General features: G+C 43.9%; 1 protein-coding gene across 1 annotated transcript in view; it reads left to right on the top strand.

Moving 5' to 3' along the window:
- The window catches only part of SHROOM3 (shroom family member 3), a 78,203-nt gene that overhangs the window by 44,184 nt on the left and 16,856 nt on the right, over positions 1 to 17,163 (top strand). Inside the window, exons 3-4 of the mRNA XM_083368035.1 lie at positions 8,184 to 8,315; positions 11,895 to 15,216. Of these exons, the coding sequence (XP_083224161.1) occupies positions 8,257 to 8,315; positions 11,895 to 15,216 (3,381 nt within the window). The 5' untranslated portion in view covers positions 8,184 to 8,256. The remainder of the gene's footprint in view (positions 1 to 8,183; positions 8,316 to 11,894; positions 15,217 to 17,163) is intronic.

Genomic DNA, 17,163 nt, shown 5'->3' with positions numbered 1-17,163 from the left:
AACGCTGTTACCTTCCCACCGTAGTGGTCCCTATTTTTCTACTTGCATTTTTACGTGCTTTCGAACTGCTAGGTTGGCAGAAGCTGGGATGAGTAACAGGCGCTCACTGTTACGCGGCACTCGGGATTCGACCCGCCAAACTGCCGACCTTCTGATCGACAAGCTCAGCGTCCTAACCCACTGAGCCACCGCGTCCCTTCAAGAGCACTAGAAGAGCTCAAAAGAAGGTTTTCCAAACACCACACCAGAACAGATCCCTAAAGCAGGAAAGGGAATGTGGATAGTCCTTGAATTATGACCGTAATTCAGCCCAAAATTTCCATTGCTTTTTTTAACATTCTTTTTATTTATTTTTATTTTAATAAAAAAGTATAAAAATAAAATAAAAAAATATTTAAAAAATATATTAAAAAATAAAATATACAAAATTAAAAAAAAAAATTCCCATTGCTAAGCAAGGCAGTTGTTAAGCAAGTTTTGCCCCGTTTTACAACCTTTCTTTTTCTGGGCTCGCCTTGAGCGTCTTAGGTAATCTATCACAGGGATCCCCAACCTGTGGGCCGCAGCCCACTAGTGGGCCGTGAGGGGTTTGCAACCAGGCCGCGGACACAGCTGGCGAGCGTGCGTGCACGTGCGCATCCTCACTTGCACGAGCAGTGGGTGAGTGGGCCTACGAGGGCTCCGGGTGGCTCCTGACCTTCGCTCCTTCCGCCGTGACCTAAAAACTTACTTATTTGAACAAGCCGGCCTGGTCTGATGGGTTTGGGGTATTTTAATATTAATTTAATTAATTTTTACTGTAATTTGTTGTTGTTGTTAGTTGCGAAGTCGTGTCCGACCCATCGCGACCCTATGGACAACGTTCCTCCAGGCCTTCCTGTCCTCCACCATCTTCTGGAGTCCATTTAAGCTCACACCTACTGCTTCAGTGACTCCATCCAGCCACCTCATTCTCTGTCGTCCCCTTCTTCTATTGCCCTCAATCTTTAGTTCAAAGGCTTCAATTCTTTGGCGCTCAGCCTTTCTTATGGTCCAGCTTTCACTGCCATACATTGCAACTGGGAAGACCACAGCCTTGACTATACGCACTTTAGTTGACAGGGTGATGTCTCTGCTTTTTAGTGTGCTGTCTAGATTTGTCATGGCTTTCCTCCCAAGGAGCAAGCGTCTTTTAATTTCTTGGCTACAGTCCCCATCTGCAGTGATCTTGGAGCCCAGGAAAATAAAATCTGTCACTACCTCCATTTCTTCCCCATCTATTTGCCAGGAATTGAGAGGGCCAGATGCCATGATCTTGGTTTTCTTAATGTTTAGTTTCAACCCAAGTTTTGCACTCTCCTTCTTCACCCGCAACAAGAGGCTCTTTAGTTCTTCTTCACTTTCTGCCATTAGAGTGGTATCATCTGCATATCTTAGGTTGTTGATGTTTACTGTAATTGGGCTACATTATTTAATTCTTAACTTTTGTACATTGTATTTTTATTGTATTTATTGCCCTGTACACCGCCCTGAGTCCTTCGGGAGAAGGGCGGTATAGAAATTAAATTATTATTATTATTATTATTATTATTATTATTATTATTATTATTATTATTATTATTATTATTAACAGGCATGCGTGCACGCTGCTCACACAAATGGAGCTGTGCGCGCTTGCCAGCCACTTGCGCAGATCCATCCGTTCTCCCTCCCTCTGCCAGTCCGCAAAGCCGGAAACATTGGGGAACTCTGACCTGTCAAATACTGGCAGGGGCCTTCAAACTTGGCCCTTTTATGACTTGTGGACTTCAACTCCCAGAATTCCTCAGCCAGCGTGCCTGACTGAGGAATTCTGGGAGTTGAAGTCCACAAGTCATAAAAGGACCAAGTCTGAAGACTCCTGAATACTGGGGTTGTTGTTTTTTTTGCAGGCACAGTGTGTAATTTGTAATTGACATTAGAAAAGACAAAAAAAATAACTACCGAACTGAGAGTTTGAGTTTTACTTGTGGCCATTTCTTGATTATTTTATTTCAGGTTCACCCAGGGCAATAGGCATTTTAGAATATTCAAGTAGAACAAATATCTAATGTGGCGATGTTCTATATTTACTGTGTAAGTTTTCTGTCAAAGAGAAATTTGCTCCCTTTTGTGGAGATGTAGCCTCAGGGGATAGAGTTTCATTTTAATAATGGCTGAGAGAAACTTCCTTTTGGTTCTGTTTTTCCTTAGAAACACTGTGCCCCTTTTCCTTCCCCCTCTCTCTCCCTCTCTACGTCTTCTTTCTTCCCCTCTCTCCCTCTCCTTCTCTCCCTCTCCTTCTCTCTCCTTCTCTCTCCTTCTCTCTCCCTCTCTTACCCTTTTTCTTCCTCTCGCTCAATCTCTTTCCCTTCCCTCTCCCTCCTTCCTTCTCCCTCTCTCTCTGTCTTCTTTCTTCCCCTCTCTCCCTCTCCTTCTCTCCCTCTTTTTCTCTCTCCTTCTCTCTCCCTCTCTCCTCTCTTACCCTTTTCTCCCTCCCTCTCAATCTCTCTTTTCCCCCTCCCTCTTTCCTTCTCCCTCTCTCTCCGTCTTCTTTCTTCCCCTCTCTCCCTCTCCTTCTCTCCCTCTTTTTCTCTCTCCTTCTCTCTCCCTCTCTCCTCTCTTACCCTTTTCTCCCTCCCTCTCAATCTCTCTTTTCCCCCTCCCTCTTTCCTTCTCCCTGTCTCTCCGTCTTCTTTCTTCCCTTCCCTCCCTCTCTCTCCTTCTCTTCTCCTCTTCCCCTTTTTCTCCCTCTCTCAATCTCTTTTCCCCCCTCCCTTTCTCTCCATCTTTCTTCCACTCTCCCCCTCTCCCCCTTTCTCCCTCTCTCTCAATCTCTTCCCCCCTCTCCCTCTTTCTCTCTGTCTCTCTGTCTCTCTCTCTCTCTCTCTCTTCTCCCTCTCTCTATTTCATTTGCACAGTATTTCTACACATGCATTTATAACACTTTTAAATCCCTTTGATGTTTTAACTATTATTATCCAAAAGATAATTCTGAAAGGAATGCAATAAATGAAAGGGAGGAATTAGAAGCATTTGTGGATTTTTCTTTCAGTTGTGATTGAAGGTCGTAAGACTATTAAACACACAACCAGTACTGAAAGTGGCACATTTTCACCTGAGGTCCAACAACTGTACCTTAGAATCCAGTAGAAAACTCTTCCAGAAACGGATGCATTGCTGAAGCATTAGATAGAAAAATAAGAGGAAATATAAAGAAATTGAAAATATTTCTTCTGTGTTTTGCTTTGGGGGGAGTAGCATTCATGGTGACCATATTAAAAATAACACAATATAGACTTCTTGGGTGGCGAGTCGGAAATTATCCTCATACCCAGATGGAAAATGATGATTTAAGGGATCTTGCTCCTGAATCCATAGCAATATGCAGATAGTCCTCGACTTACAACCACAATTGAGTCCAATATCTTTTGAGTTTTGCCCCATTTTACGACCTTTTTACCATAGTTGTTAAGGAAATCACTGCAGCTGTTAAGTGAATCATGCAGTCATTAAGCGAATCTGGGCTTCCCCCATTGTCTTTGCTTCTCAGAAGCCAACTGGGAAGGTTACAAATGGGAATCACATGACCCCTGGGACAGAGCAACCGTCATAAAAACATGCCAGTTACCAAGCGCCCGAATTTTGATCACATGACCGTGGGGATACTACAACCGTCGTTAAGTGTGAAAACTGATCATGTCACTTTTTTCAGTGCCACTGTAACTTGGAAGGATCACTAAACACATGGCTGTAAGTTGAGGACTACCTGTATTAAGTAGCTCTGGAACATGGAAGCAGGTTGAAAATGGGGCTACGAGATCTGAATAAAATTCAGAATCAAAATTACAATCCATTCAGAATAAAAATTACAATCCATGATGTCTGTCAGGTCAGGGCTTTCAGCCAGAATTAAATCCTACCGGCAACTGATTTGTCCTTAAAAAAGCAGGACCTCCAGATTGGAGAATCTCCTGTCTTTGCTGCTTTGCTTCAGTTGCAGCTGGAAAAAATGAGAGTCCAGCCTCAGACTGTCCTTTCCCCACAACAGTCACGCTGCAGCAGGTTTCGACAAATCTCTCCTGGTAGTTACTATTTCAAGGCCAAACTGTACTCCCAATTTGCCTGCTAGTTTCATAACACACCCCATAATGCCAAGCCAGCCACAGATCATAAAAATGAAAAGAAACTGCAGTCCTTCCTGTATTAGCTCCTTATGTTATGTTATTGTATGTTATGTCGTGTCATGTGTCATGTCATGTCATATCATATATAATATAATATAATTAATATAATATAATATAATATAATATAATATAATATAATATAATATTTATATTATATTATATTATATTATTATATTATATTATATTATATTATATTATATTATATTATATTATATTATATTATATTATATTATATTATATTATTATATTATTATATTATTATATTTATTATATTATTATATTATATTATTATATTATATTATATTATATTATATTAATTATTATATATCATATCATATTGTTTTGTTATTTTATATTTTATTTTATTTTGAGGACAAACGGGTTAAGGGATTCCCAACACGCAAACTGATTTTATTTATTAGATTTTCATCCAAACTATATTATTTTATAAGTAACTCAAGGCAGCGAACATGTTTAATACTCCTTCCTCCTCCTATTTACCCCACAACAATCCTGTAAAGATGTATTGGGTTGAGAGACGGGAACTGGCCCAGAGTCACCCAACTGGCTCTCATGCTAAGGTGGGAGTAGAATTCACCGTCTCCCAGTGATTGGCTCAAAGTCACCCAGCTGGCTTTCATGCCTAAGGCGGGACTAGAGCTCCCCATCTCCTGGTGATTGGCCCAAAGCCACCCAGCAGGCTTTCATGGCTAAGGTGGGACTAGAACTCACCGTCTCCTGGTGATTGGCCGAAAGTCACCCAGCAGGCTTTCATGGCTAAGGTGGGACTAGAACTCACTGTCTCCTGGTGATTGGCTCAAAGTCACCCAGCTGGCTTTCATGCCTAAGGCGGGACTAGAGCTCCCCATCTCCTGGTGATTGGCCCAAAGCCACCCAGCTGGCTTTCATGCCCAAGGCAGGAGTAGACCTCACCATATCACATGACCTTAGAACACTGCAACCATCATAAAATGAACCAGTTGCAAAGCATCTAAATGACCATGGGGATGCTGCAATAGTGTGAAAAATGGTTATGAACAGTTACTAAACAAACTGTCCTAAGATGAGGACTGCCTGCAAAAATGATGAAATGTCAAATGGGAAAATATTGCTGGGTGTAAAGAAAGAATCAAATTCTTTTGGCCCTGAAGAAACTCGATGCTTATGTACATCTGGGATGTTTGCTTCTTTTTTGCCTTTCTAGAGCGGCAGTGCCCAACCTTGGCACTTTTAGGTTCTGTTGACTTCAACTCCCAGAATTCCTCAGCCAGCCAGAGCAGATATATCCAAACTTGGTGACTTTAAGACTGTGGACTTCAACTCCCACAATACCCTAGCCAGCCAGAGCAGACGTGTCTCACCTTGCTGACTTATGGACTTCAACTTTATTCAGTGCCTCTGTAGCTTTGGACAGTCACTAAATGAAGGGTTGTAAGTCAAGGGCTACACCTGTATCTCCTTTTTACTAATCGCACATGGAGAAAAAACTGGGAGCTGTTTCTATTTTTGTAACCCCGTATGCTCATTTTTATTCCTCTGGCAAGAATGATCAGATGCAGAGCCAAACAAGAGTGCTTGTGTCTTTAATCCATGTAAAGATGAGAGGATATGGATAGGTAGCATTTGTCTTGCCAGCATGACATAAGCTACAGCTACCAGCAATGGGCAGCTCAATTTAAATCTGATCTGGGGTCAGGAGGATATGTAATCAAGTATTAATCTATTCTGTCAAGTTCCCCCCCTCCGTCCCCCCCTCAAAAATATACATAAGCAATGTTGCAGTGTTTATAAATAACTTTTCTCCACTAGTCATTTGTGCATGAATCTTTCTCGAATATATCCATGACTTCATGCAATTTTTCACATTTATGTTGTACATATTCAGCTTCTCCACAGAGAGTGGTATCTATTTTTGATGATGGGAAATATTTTTAGACAGACGCTTGTGGAATTTTTGAATTATTCACCCAGCTGTGTCACAGTAGATTTGGCTGTAGGAAATCCGCCGATTTCTTTGGTGTCTGGTAATATGCAGATCTACAGGGACGCGGTGGCTCAGTGGGTTAGGACGCTGAGCTTGTCGATCAGATGGTTGGCAGTTTGGCGGGTCGAATCCCGGGTGCCGCGTAACAGAGTGAGCGCCTGTTACTTGTCCCAGCTTCTGCCAACCTAGCAGTTCGAAAGCACATAAAAATGCAAGTAGAAAAATAGGGACCACTACGGCGGGAAGGTAACAGCATTCCGTGTGCCTTTGCCGGCCACAGAGTCATCCTCGGACAAGCACTGGCTCTTCGGCTTTGAAACGGAGATTTATTTATTTTATTTTATTTTAATCCCATTTATATCCCGCCCTTCTCCGAAGACTCAGGGCGGCTTACAAGCTTAGCAGTAGCCTTCATTCTATGTATATGCCTGCTTATTAGGGCTTTCACACACACCCCAAGCGGCATTATTACAAAGTCAGCTTAATTGAGGCCCCTAGAGTTGGAAACGACTAGCACGCATATGCAGATCAGAAATAATGAACACAGCTAGTCCTCAGCTGGCAAGCACAGTTGAGCCTAACGTTTCCGCTGCTAAGCAGGGCAGTTAAATGAATTTTGTGCCATTTTACAACTTTTCTTGTCACAGTTGGTAAGTGAACCGGTGCAATTGTTAATTAGGAACATGGTTGTTAAGTGAATCTGGCTTCCCCATTGACTTTGCTTGTCAGATGATCGCAAAAGGGGATCACGTAACCCTGGCAACCGTCATAAATACATGTCACTTCTCAAGCGCCCCAATTTTGATCATGTGACCATGGGGATGCTGCAACCGTTGTGTGAAAAAAAAATCATGTCACTTTTTCAGTGCCGTTATAACTTCAAACGGTCACTAAATGAATCGTTGTAACCAAGGATTGCCTATATGAGTTGCAGCTACCTAGAAATAAAAGGGGGAAAAAAACCTTTCTGATAAGATTTTTACATGAGCAAAACAGGCTATCAAGGGTGTGGTTTCTCTATAACTGGAAGTTTTTAAGAAGAGATTGGACAGTTACTTCTCATGGATGATTTAATCGAACATTGCAGAAGATTGGAGCAGACAGATCATCCTTGGGATCCATTCCAGTTCTACAATTCTATGTTTGGAGCTGCTGTGGGATGCTAATGGATGAAACTGATGGATAGAAGCAACCTAGAACTGAGGAGAAATTTCCTGATAACGAGAATCGTTAATCAGTGGAATGACTTGCCTTCATAAATTGTGGGTGCTCCAACACTGGAGGTTTTCAGGAAGAGACTGGACAGCCACTTGTCTGAAATAATATAGAGTAGACTCTCCTGCTTGAGCAGTGGGTTGGACTAGAAGACCTCCAAGGTCCCTTCCACCTCTGTTATTCTGTTAGTCTGTTACTGGTAGCCCCAGCAAGACATGCACCTATCCATAAATTACATGAATTCTACAGAAATCATCTGCTACATTTTTCATGGATTTGCTTCTAATTGAAATTATCTAATTTACCTAGTATGGAAACAAAAATTAGATTGCATAAGTTTCACTGCAATTACCTCTGTTGTTCTGTACTCTGGATCCTCTGTGAATTGCTTAATTTATAGCACTCTTAGCCATTCACAGGTAACAGCCAGACTTATTTTTGAATTTGAATTGGTCTCATTGCTCTTAACATTGATAAATTGCAGCTGCCAGAATGGAAGATGAAATGAACTGCATACAGTATTTTGTTTGCTTAGTATTCAGATCTTCACAATTAGAACATACAGCCGCATAAATAATTGGTTTTCCAGGAAGGTGATCTTTTCATTCCTGACATGTAGAAGAATAGAATGTAATTTTAAAAAATCAGAGAACAGAGACTGTAGCATGTGTAAATTCTGGGCAGTGTCACATTTTGGCACAAGGTAAATACTGCATTACAATTGTGATTGTGCTATACATACTAGGGTATCTGAGCAAATAGACAACTCTAATAATGTTAGCCATTCTGTCTCTTTGCAGGCAAAGTGATCCAGTGGGCAGATCACACTCCTGGCAATCAGCCAAGTTCTCTGACACCCCGGCCGATCTCAGTATGATGCAAGTATCTCAGGGGACGATAAGCAGTCCTTGGCACCAAGCCTACCATCCAAGGTAAATTCTGCAACATCTTGACCACAGATCAGCCCCTACAGTAAGTGGGGTGATGTGTGGTATGTCAATTAGCCCCCTGGTCACTTTCTTCCACTTTCCTGCTCTTAGCCATTGCCAGGTCTTGTTATTATCTATTTTCCCTGCCTGTGTTTGTGTGTGTGTGTACTGCCCGTGTAATACTTTGTCTTCCCATGTCCCTTTTCTGTTCTTCATTTGGTCTTTCGTGGTGGCGCAGTGGTTAGAATGCAGCATTGCAGGCTAAGTCTGCCCACAGCCTGCAGTTCAATCCTGATAGGCTCTAGGACTCAGCCTTCCATCCTTCCAAGGTCAGTAAAATGAGGACCCAGACTGTTGGGGGCAATATACTGACACTGTAAACCATTGAGAGAGTGCTGTAAAGCGCACTGGAGCGGTATATAAGTCTAAATGCTATTGCTATTGCTTTTTTGTAGGCCAGTTTGGTCTCTCCAGTAGTCAATAAGCCTTTCTGGTATACTGGCTTCAGTGAATCTTCTTTACTGCCCTTCAGATATTGGGTTTTTTTTTACTTCTATTAGCCACATGAATAATTTTTCTCCATGACAATCTGTCTACAACCTGTTCTTTCAAGACTCTGAGGGGTGCACTCTTTATCACTGTAATTGAGTCCATCCATCCTGCTTCTGGTTGTCCTCTTCTTCTCTTTCTTTCCAACTTTTCCAGCATTAGAACCTTGTCCATCATTTGTGCCTTGGATGAGAACTTTGGGATGACGTGTTCAATGATCCATTTGCTTGTATTTTTGGATGTCCTCAGTGTCCTCAGGAATCTTCTCCAACACTAAAATTCGGTGGCATCCTGTCTGTCTGTTTGTCTATCTATCTGTATCCCACCTTAATTATTATTACTCAAGGTAGCGAACATATCCAGCACATCTTCCTTCTTCTATTTTCCCCACAATAACAACCCTGTGAAGTAGGGTCAGGCTGAGAGAGAGTGATTAGCCAAGATTCACCCAGTTGAGGTTCCGCATCTATTTAAAATGTCAACAGATGGGAAAAAAAAACCACAGTGGAGACAGTGGCCCTTAAACAAAAGAATGGCTAGTTCCCACAAAATAATTCTCTTCAATTTCTCGTCTATCGTCTTGGTTTCTTTATGGCTCACCGCATTTCTCCCTTTTGGTCTTGCTTCCCTAACAGTTTCTGGATTCATTTGTCAAGGTCATCTCCCTATCTTCAACTCCTTAGTAAACACTGAACAGAACCTTTTTGTGTGATTTTTAATAATGCATTCTTTCCCCACCCCCCACTTGATAGTTTATCAGATTAAATGTGCCCTGTTTGTAGCTTAGGAATTAGCACTCTTGAACATTTTTCATGTTTTGTATTCATGACAATTCTTTGAAAGTAGTAATACTAATTCCCATATAATGGTCTTCTTGCGGAACCAGACAGGATCTTCTGAATATGGTAGATAAGGGGGGGGGGGAATGAAATTAAAAATAAGGCACTGAGTTGGTTCTCTCTAGCCTCTAGAATTTACTAAGATCAGACTAGGCAAGAATTTAAGATTACGGATAGCACTTCAGTCCAATTCCGAAAAGTTTGTGTTAGTCTACTTTAGTCCAACTTAGACCAGTCTAATTTCATCTTTCTGCAGTCCTTAACAAAACAGTGCAAAATTTCTTCGAAGTTTGACAGAAAAGGTCCTCATTACATACTCATGTGTCATGATGTTTCCAGTAATGATTTAATCTATTAGTAATGGAAAAACAGAATAACAGAGTTGGAAGGGACCTTGGAGGTCTTCTAGTCCAACCCTCTGCTCAGGCAGGAAACCCCATACTATTGCAGACAAATAGTTGACCAATCTCTTCTTAAAAACCTCCAGTGGTTTTTAAGTAGTGTGTCACATGATGCAGATACTTAAACCCAAGTTTTCCTAAGTTTATATTTATCATTGAACCAATTAGCACAAAAATGGCTCTTTTTCTTTTTACCAGTTCAAGGTAGAGTTAGGGTTAAGTGAATCAGTTGTTAAATTAGGAACACGATTGTTAAGTGAATCTGGCTTCCCTATTGACTTCGCTTATCAGAAAGTCACAAAAGGGGGTTGCATGACCCTGGGACACTGCAACTGTCATAAATATGAATCAATTGTTAAACTAATTTGATCCCATGACCATGGGGATGCTACAACAGTTGTCAGTATGAACAACAGTCATAAGTCACTTTTTTCAGTGCCATTTTAATTTTGACAATTCACTAAATGAATTGTCACAAGTTGAGGACTACCATAGCTGTCTTCTTAACTTAAAGCCCTCATCTTGGACTGAACGGTCACTAAATGAATTGTCATAAGTTGAGGACTACCATAGCTGCCTTCTTAACTTAAAGCCCTCATCTTGGACTGAACGGTCACTAAATGAATTGTCATAAGTTGAGGACTACCCGAGCTGTCTTCTTAACTTAAAGCCCTCATCTTGGACTGAACGGTCACTAAATGAATTGTCATAAGTTGAGGACTACCAGAGCTGTCTTCTTAACTTAAAGCCCTCATCTTGGACTGAACGGTCACTAAATGAATTGTCATAAGTTGAGGACTACCAGAGCTGTCTTCTTAACGTAAAGCCCTCATCTTGGACAGAACGGTCACTAAATGAATTGTCATAAGTTGAGGACTACCATATCTGTCTTCTTAACTTAAAGCCCACATCTTGGACTTACTTCAGTGCCAAGAATTCCCAGTCCCAACACATTTGAAAAGAACAACCTTTTTGCGGGTGGCTGGATTGACAAATCCAGGTCTGTTCTCTTCACAGTAGCAGTGACAATAGCTTGTGTGGATTTGATGGGGGGCTGTCCCAGCCTTCTTGAGAAGAGATGCTGTAATTCTGTTCTCTAACTTTTGGACTGGGGTGTCCCCTGGGACAACCTTGGTTGATGACTTCCTGAAATTATGGAGGTTTGCCAACTTTTGGTTTCTATTTCCACATCCATTTCTTGTTGCCTTCTTTCCCATCATGCCTGTTTTAATTTCACAAAGCACAGAAAAATCTCCGGTATACTTGGAGTTTCCCAAAGGCTGCCAGCACTTTAAAATGGAGGGGAGGGGGGGGAGAAGGGGGGAGGGGAGAAGACTTAGAAAAGAAAGACTGGTTTCTCTCTCTTCCCTCCCCCTCTTCTCCTGATCTTCCTTTCCTCTAATGATGTCTGGATATTTGGGTGATGTTTAGCATGCTTGTGATGAATTTCATGGGTGTGGCTGACTCACATGCATTTCCTTGCATAGCCTCCTCCTCCTCCTCCTCCTCTGGAGATTTTCTCCATCTATTTTTTCCCCTCCCTTTACAGTGATAAATAAGAGACATGTGTTGCAATGTGAAAATCATTCTTTCTAGGAAACCAGGATGACTGCACACTAAGAACAGCACGAGGCCCAAATATGGGTTTTCGTCCATCCTCCATAAACTAAACATATCCCTCCGTCCCTTTATAAGTCCATTCAACTCTCGCTCGTTCGCTCGCATATCCACGCTAACCAGTGTTTCCCTTCTGTGTTTGTGCGTCTGTCTTTCTCACTGGCTCCTGTCTTCAGTTCCTCCGCCAACGATCTCTCCAACTTCGACCATGGCTTTTTAAGGAGAAGTCCCGACCAGTACAGTTCCAGGGGAAGCATGGAGAGTTTGGATCATCTGCCTGCGGGATACACCCATCCTTCCTGCCATCTTTCACCGGCCAAGTCCACCAGTAGCATTGACCAGCTTGCTCACCTTCACAGCAAGAGGGATTCTGCTTACAGCTCTTTCTCCACGAGCTCCAGCACCCCCGAATATCAACTGCCTCCCTTCTGCAAGGAAAGGTCCTATTCTATGGAGAACGTGCATTCTCGGGCCAGGCTGCAGGAAGGTGGCATGAGGCAGGCAGACATCAGATACATTAAGACGGTCTACAACGCCCAGAGAGGAGTTTCAGAGGAATATGAAGTGAAGTCTTCTGCTCTCGTACCCAGTGGTGAGGCCCACCCTAAAGGTTACAGCGCCAGCAGGCCACATGGCCATCACAAAAGCCCACAGTCACGGAATGCGTTGGATAACGAGAACCAGTACACAGAGGGGCCCCCCATGCCACCTGCCCGAAGTGATAGCTACACAGCAATCAGGCACCACGACAGGCCCAGCTCTTGGTCTAGTCACGAGCAAAGGAAGGCCTTGAGGACCCATCCCAAAAATGCTTGGCTTCTCCTAGGCCAGGGCACGCCTCCTCCAGGACAGCTCTCGAAACCAGCATTCCTAGAAGGACAACTCCACACTGTGATGGAGAGGAGTCCAGAGGGCAGCCCCACCATGAAGCCAAAACAAGGTTACCCCCAAGCTGCTCAACCAGGACAGCCACTGCTACCTACTGGAGTTTACCCCGTTCCTTCTCCCGAACCACATTTTGCCCAGGTTCCTCACCCTTCTGCGAACAACAGCGGGCTGGTGTACCCAGCCCTTGCCAAAGAGAGTGGCCACGCTCCGCCTCCTGCTTCTTTTTCAGCTTCCTATGAAAAGGCTGTTTCCTGTAAGCCGCTTCCTGTCATGGATGAGAATGGAAACCAAAGCATTCCGAGCAAGGCAACCGTCTTCTACCACCCCGAATGTGGACCATCCGGAGCAGGGAAAAAAAAGATGGACAATGAGACTTCGAAAGTCATCTTATACAGGACCCATCCTCAAGCCTACCCAACCTCTCCGAGACAGGAGGAGGAAGCAGAGCCCACATATGCAGCACAACCCAGCATCCAAGAAAGTGCAAATGATGCCCAATACTTGAACCATGCTTTTCAGCCTTGGTCGTTCCACCTACGAGATGCGATGGCTGAGAGCAAAGCCTGCTGCCCGTCAAAGGCATACAGTTCAGAAGAACAGCAAGAGGATCGGAACGCCAACCTGCCGAGAAATGAGTGCGATCCCACCGCACAAAACCAGTGGACTCCCAATAAGGCGAAGCAGTACCTGTTCTCTTCCTTGCAAAATATCCCAGAGAGTACTCAGCTTCAAAACCCCATGGATTTGAAGGAGGTGCAAGCGTGTAGGAGTTGCCCGGGTGCCAAGTGGCATTTTGTTAACTATGCCAATCAGGAAGAAAAGGATGGCAAAGAGCAGGTGGCGGAATTTTGGCAGGACAGAGAATGGCGTGCCACAGAAGATCACCGAGATGCAATTACAAATGCCGATTACAACCACGGCGTGGAACCAAATTATGAGGAGCCTTCCTTTCCGTTGCTCCCAAAGGCCTCCGATTTCAGAGCTGACCAGTTCCGATCTTGCAGCAGCAATAGCATTCAGCCCCCCTGGTCTGGGAAAAAGGAGTCTAGAAAAACCCGATGTTCTGTGCTGGAGAAGGTCAGCAAGATAGAGCGACGGGAACAAGGCCATCAGCGGCCACAGAGTGCAAATAGCTTGAGCCAAAATTCTGGATCAAAGAAGTCCAGCGTTGAAGATAGCCGACGTAGACATAACTCTCAAGAGTATGCTCAATTTCTGGATGAACACAGCAGGCCGGCCAGCACAAACAACTCAGACCTGTACCCAAATGTGCTCTATCCAAACGAAAGAGGTACCAGCAAACCAGAAAAGACCAACCGGTATTCCGCTGAGCCACAGAGGGTAACAGCGGCGGCTTTGGTAGCACCGCCAGATCAGCAGAGCACCTACCGCCACGGGGGCTCTGGCAAGGAGTCACACAAAAAATCTGGGCAGCTGCAGAGGAGCAGAAGTACATTTCAGTTGTTGGATGAACCCGAGAGAGAAATCCTACAGAAAGTCAGTGCCAAGGAACCCCACAGCTCACAGCGGGATGCCCCTCTTAACAGGGCTTACAGGAATAGCATTAAGGATGCTCAGTCAAAAGTTTTGAGGGCCACCTCATTCAGGCGCAAAGACCTCAACATTAGTCCCGCCTTGGGGAAGGAGGTTCAGAGAAGTACCCCAAGACCAGCTTCAGCCCACACAGGGATGAGGAGCACAACAGCCTCTCCACATACCCCAAAGGAGAGGCATAGCATCACACCGACAGAGATAAAGATGGATCCTACCAATAAAGAAGACCTTCCAGGGCCTCTGCACGTGCACCGTATCGGGGGAAGGAAACGGCTAACCGCTGAGCAGAAAAAGAGGTCTTACTCCGAACCGGAGAAGATGAACGAAATAGGTGTGTCGGATAATGACCTCTCGCCATCCTCGCTTCAGAAGAAGATGCTCCAGTTTGTCTTTGCCGAGAGCACCGTGGCTGACCGACGCAAGATCTTCGAGAAGGAGAACAAAGCTTGTTCCACCATCAATCTTTCCAGGCCAGAGCTGAAGCAGCTGCAGCAAAATGCCCTTGCAGATTACATTAAGCGCAAAATTGGGAAACGCCCCTCTTCGGCTTCCCAAGAAAGGGAAGGATCGCAGACCCCATGCCGGCAAAGGAGTGGCCAAGATAGTCAGTCCTTGTCGCCGGCTTCTAGCATGAATTCTCTTCAAGACCAGAGTCTCTTTCATACAAGGGAGTCTCTAGAATGGGCCTCTAGAATGGGGCACGTTTATTCTCCTCTTCCGGGGCTTCATGGTTGCTTTAATCCCATTGAATTTGAGAGCAAGATGGCGGGCCACCCAAATCACAGCAGCAGTAAAAGCTCCACCCCCACTTGGCTGAAAGCAGATGGCCGCCCAGATCATAGAGTTAATCCTGAGCTTACGAAGAGCACTCAGACGGATCTTGACATTTGCACCCAAGCACACCCTGTCCACCAGGTCCTGGAGAAAAAGACACGGCTCATCAAGAAGCCCGGGAAGTCAGCTTCTGCAGAAGACCTGCTGGACAGGACAGAAAACCAGCCTATGACCATGCACGTCCGATCCAGGTCATCTCCCTCAGCAGATAAAATGTGCCAGGTATGTGCTGATATAGAACACATATTACAAGTTCCTCATTGTTCGTTTATCTTGACACTTCTTTTTTTATTTGCAAAGGTTTCGGCACAGAGGTGTGTTTTCTGAAGCTCCAGTAGATCAAAGGGGTAGGCAACCTTGGCTCTTTTATGACTGGTGGACTTCAACTCCCAGAATTCCTGAGCCAGCATGGCTCAGTTTGGAAACTCTCCCTTTCCCCTCAGCATGGCTGGCTCAGGAATTCTGGGAGTTGAAGTCCACAAGTCATAAAAGAGCTTAGGCCGCTTTATGACTCGTGGGCTTCAACTCCCAGAATTCCTGAGCCAGCATAGCTCAGCTTGGAAACTCTCCCTTTCCCCTCAGCATGGCTGGCTCAGGAATTCTGGAAGTTGAAGTCCACAAGTCATAAAAGAGCCTAGGCCGCTTTATGACTCGTGGGCTTCAACTCCCAGAATTCCTGAGCCAGCATGGCTCAGTTTGGAAACTCTCCCTTTCCCCTCAGCATGGCTGGCTCAGGAATTCTGGGAGTTGAAGTCCACGAGTCATAAAAGAGCCAAGGTTACCTACCCCTGATTCTAGTAGAACTTTAAGATCATTTTCTTCTTTTTTGTAGACTAATGAGCAGCCTATTTTCTGCAGCCACATTTACGTAATTTGAGTGGCAATGTGCTAACAGGGCCCCAGAGGTTTGATCATGGGTATAATATAAAGACAGTCCTCGACTCACAACCACAATTGAGCCCAAAACGTAACTTATGACCATTTTTCACACTTAACAACCATTGCAGCATCCCCATGGTCACATGATCAAGATTCAACCGCTTGGCAACCGACTCATATTTATGACAGTTGCAGTGTCCCAGGGTTTCTGACAAGCAAAGTCAAAGGGGAAGCCAGATTCACTTAACAGCCGTGTTCCTAACTTAACAACGGCAGTGATTCACTTAAAAACTGCGGCAAGAAAGGTCGTAAAATGGGGCAAAAATCACTGAAAGAAATGTGCCCCTTAGCAGCAGAAATTTGGGGCTCAGTAAGTTCCAGGACTTCCTGTACAATCACCAAGAGTCAGACAGAACTAAATGGTTAAAAATAACCACAATCCTCCCTTGGGCTTCTTAATGGCCCTTATTTTCTTTGGAATCCAGCCATATTTATTTTTTTTAAGAGTGGAGAAAGACGGGAAGGCCAAGCATGGCTACGGATAAAACAAAGCTTATCTGAATTTTGATAATTTCTGGAAGACTTTATTTCAGTTGCAGTTTATTTTACACTGGCCCCAGCTTGGACTGCAATATGTGTGTGTGTGTGTGTGTGTGTGTATATGTGTGTGTGTATATATATATATGTGTGTGTGTAAATTGCTAACAAAGAATTAAGGGAGACTGATATGCATTTCAAACTTATTAGTTTTCATCAGTCAGTGACTGATGAAAACTAATAAGTTTGAAATGCATATATGTGTGTGTGTGTGTGTGTGTGTGTGTGTGTGTGTGTGTGTGTGTGTATTGCAGGCTCTCCTTAGGGAATATAATGTTCCGTGCAGCCTGGCTATAAATTATGCAACCGTGTCACCAAAGGAATTTGTTTAAAGAACAGAGGAAATTGATAGCTGTGCAATCTCGCCAGCCGATCTGTCTTCAGCCCTACATTCCTTCTCTTTTGCTGCAGCTTCTCTTTTAGCCTGTCTCAGCCTGCATGCCTGATGGGTCTCCCGACTTATAAATTTGGGTGAGCAGTGAAAGAGCCTGTCCCTCACCAGCTGCTGCCTTCCCCACCTACAACAGAGAAAGGCAATCCACAGCCAAAATAATCTTTGGGCCTAGTAAATTATGCCCAGCTGGGATCCCATCTCCTCAAAATATGTGATCTTTAGCATCTGTGTTTGTTTTTGGTTGGTTTTTTTGTGTGTTTTCCCAAGCTCTTTTTTTTTTCTCCCTTCGTGTCTCCCAA

This window comes from Vipera ursinii, assembly GCF_947247035.1.
Source record: "Vipera ursinii genome assembly, chromosome: 7".
In the NCBI taxonomy this organism is placed as follows: domain Eukaryota; kingdom Metazoa; phylum Chordata; class Lepidosauria; order Squamata; family Viperidae; genus Vipera; species Vipera ursinii.
This window is presented reverse-complemented; position numbering and strand designations above follow the sequence as displayed.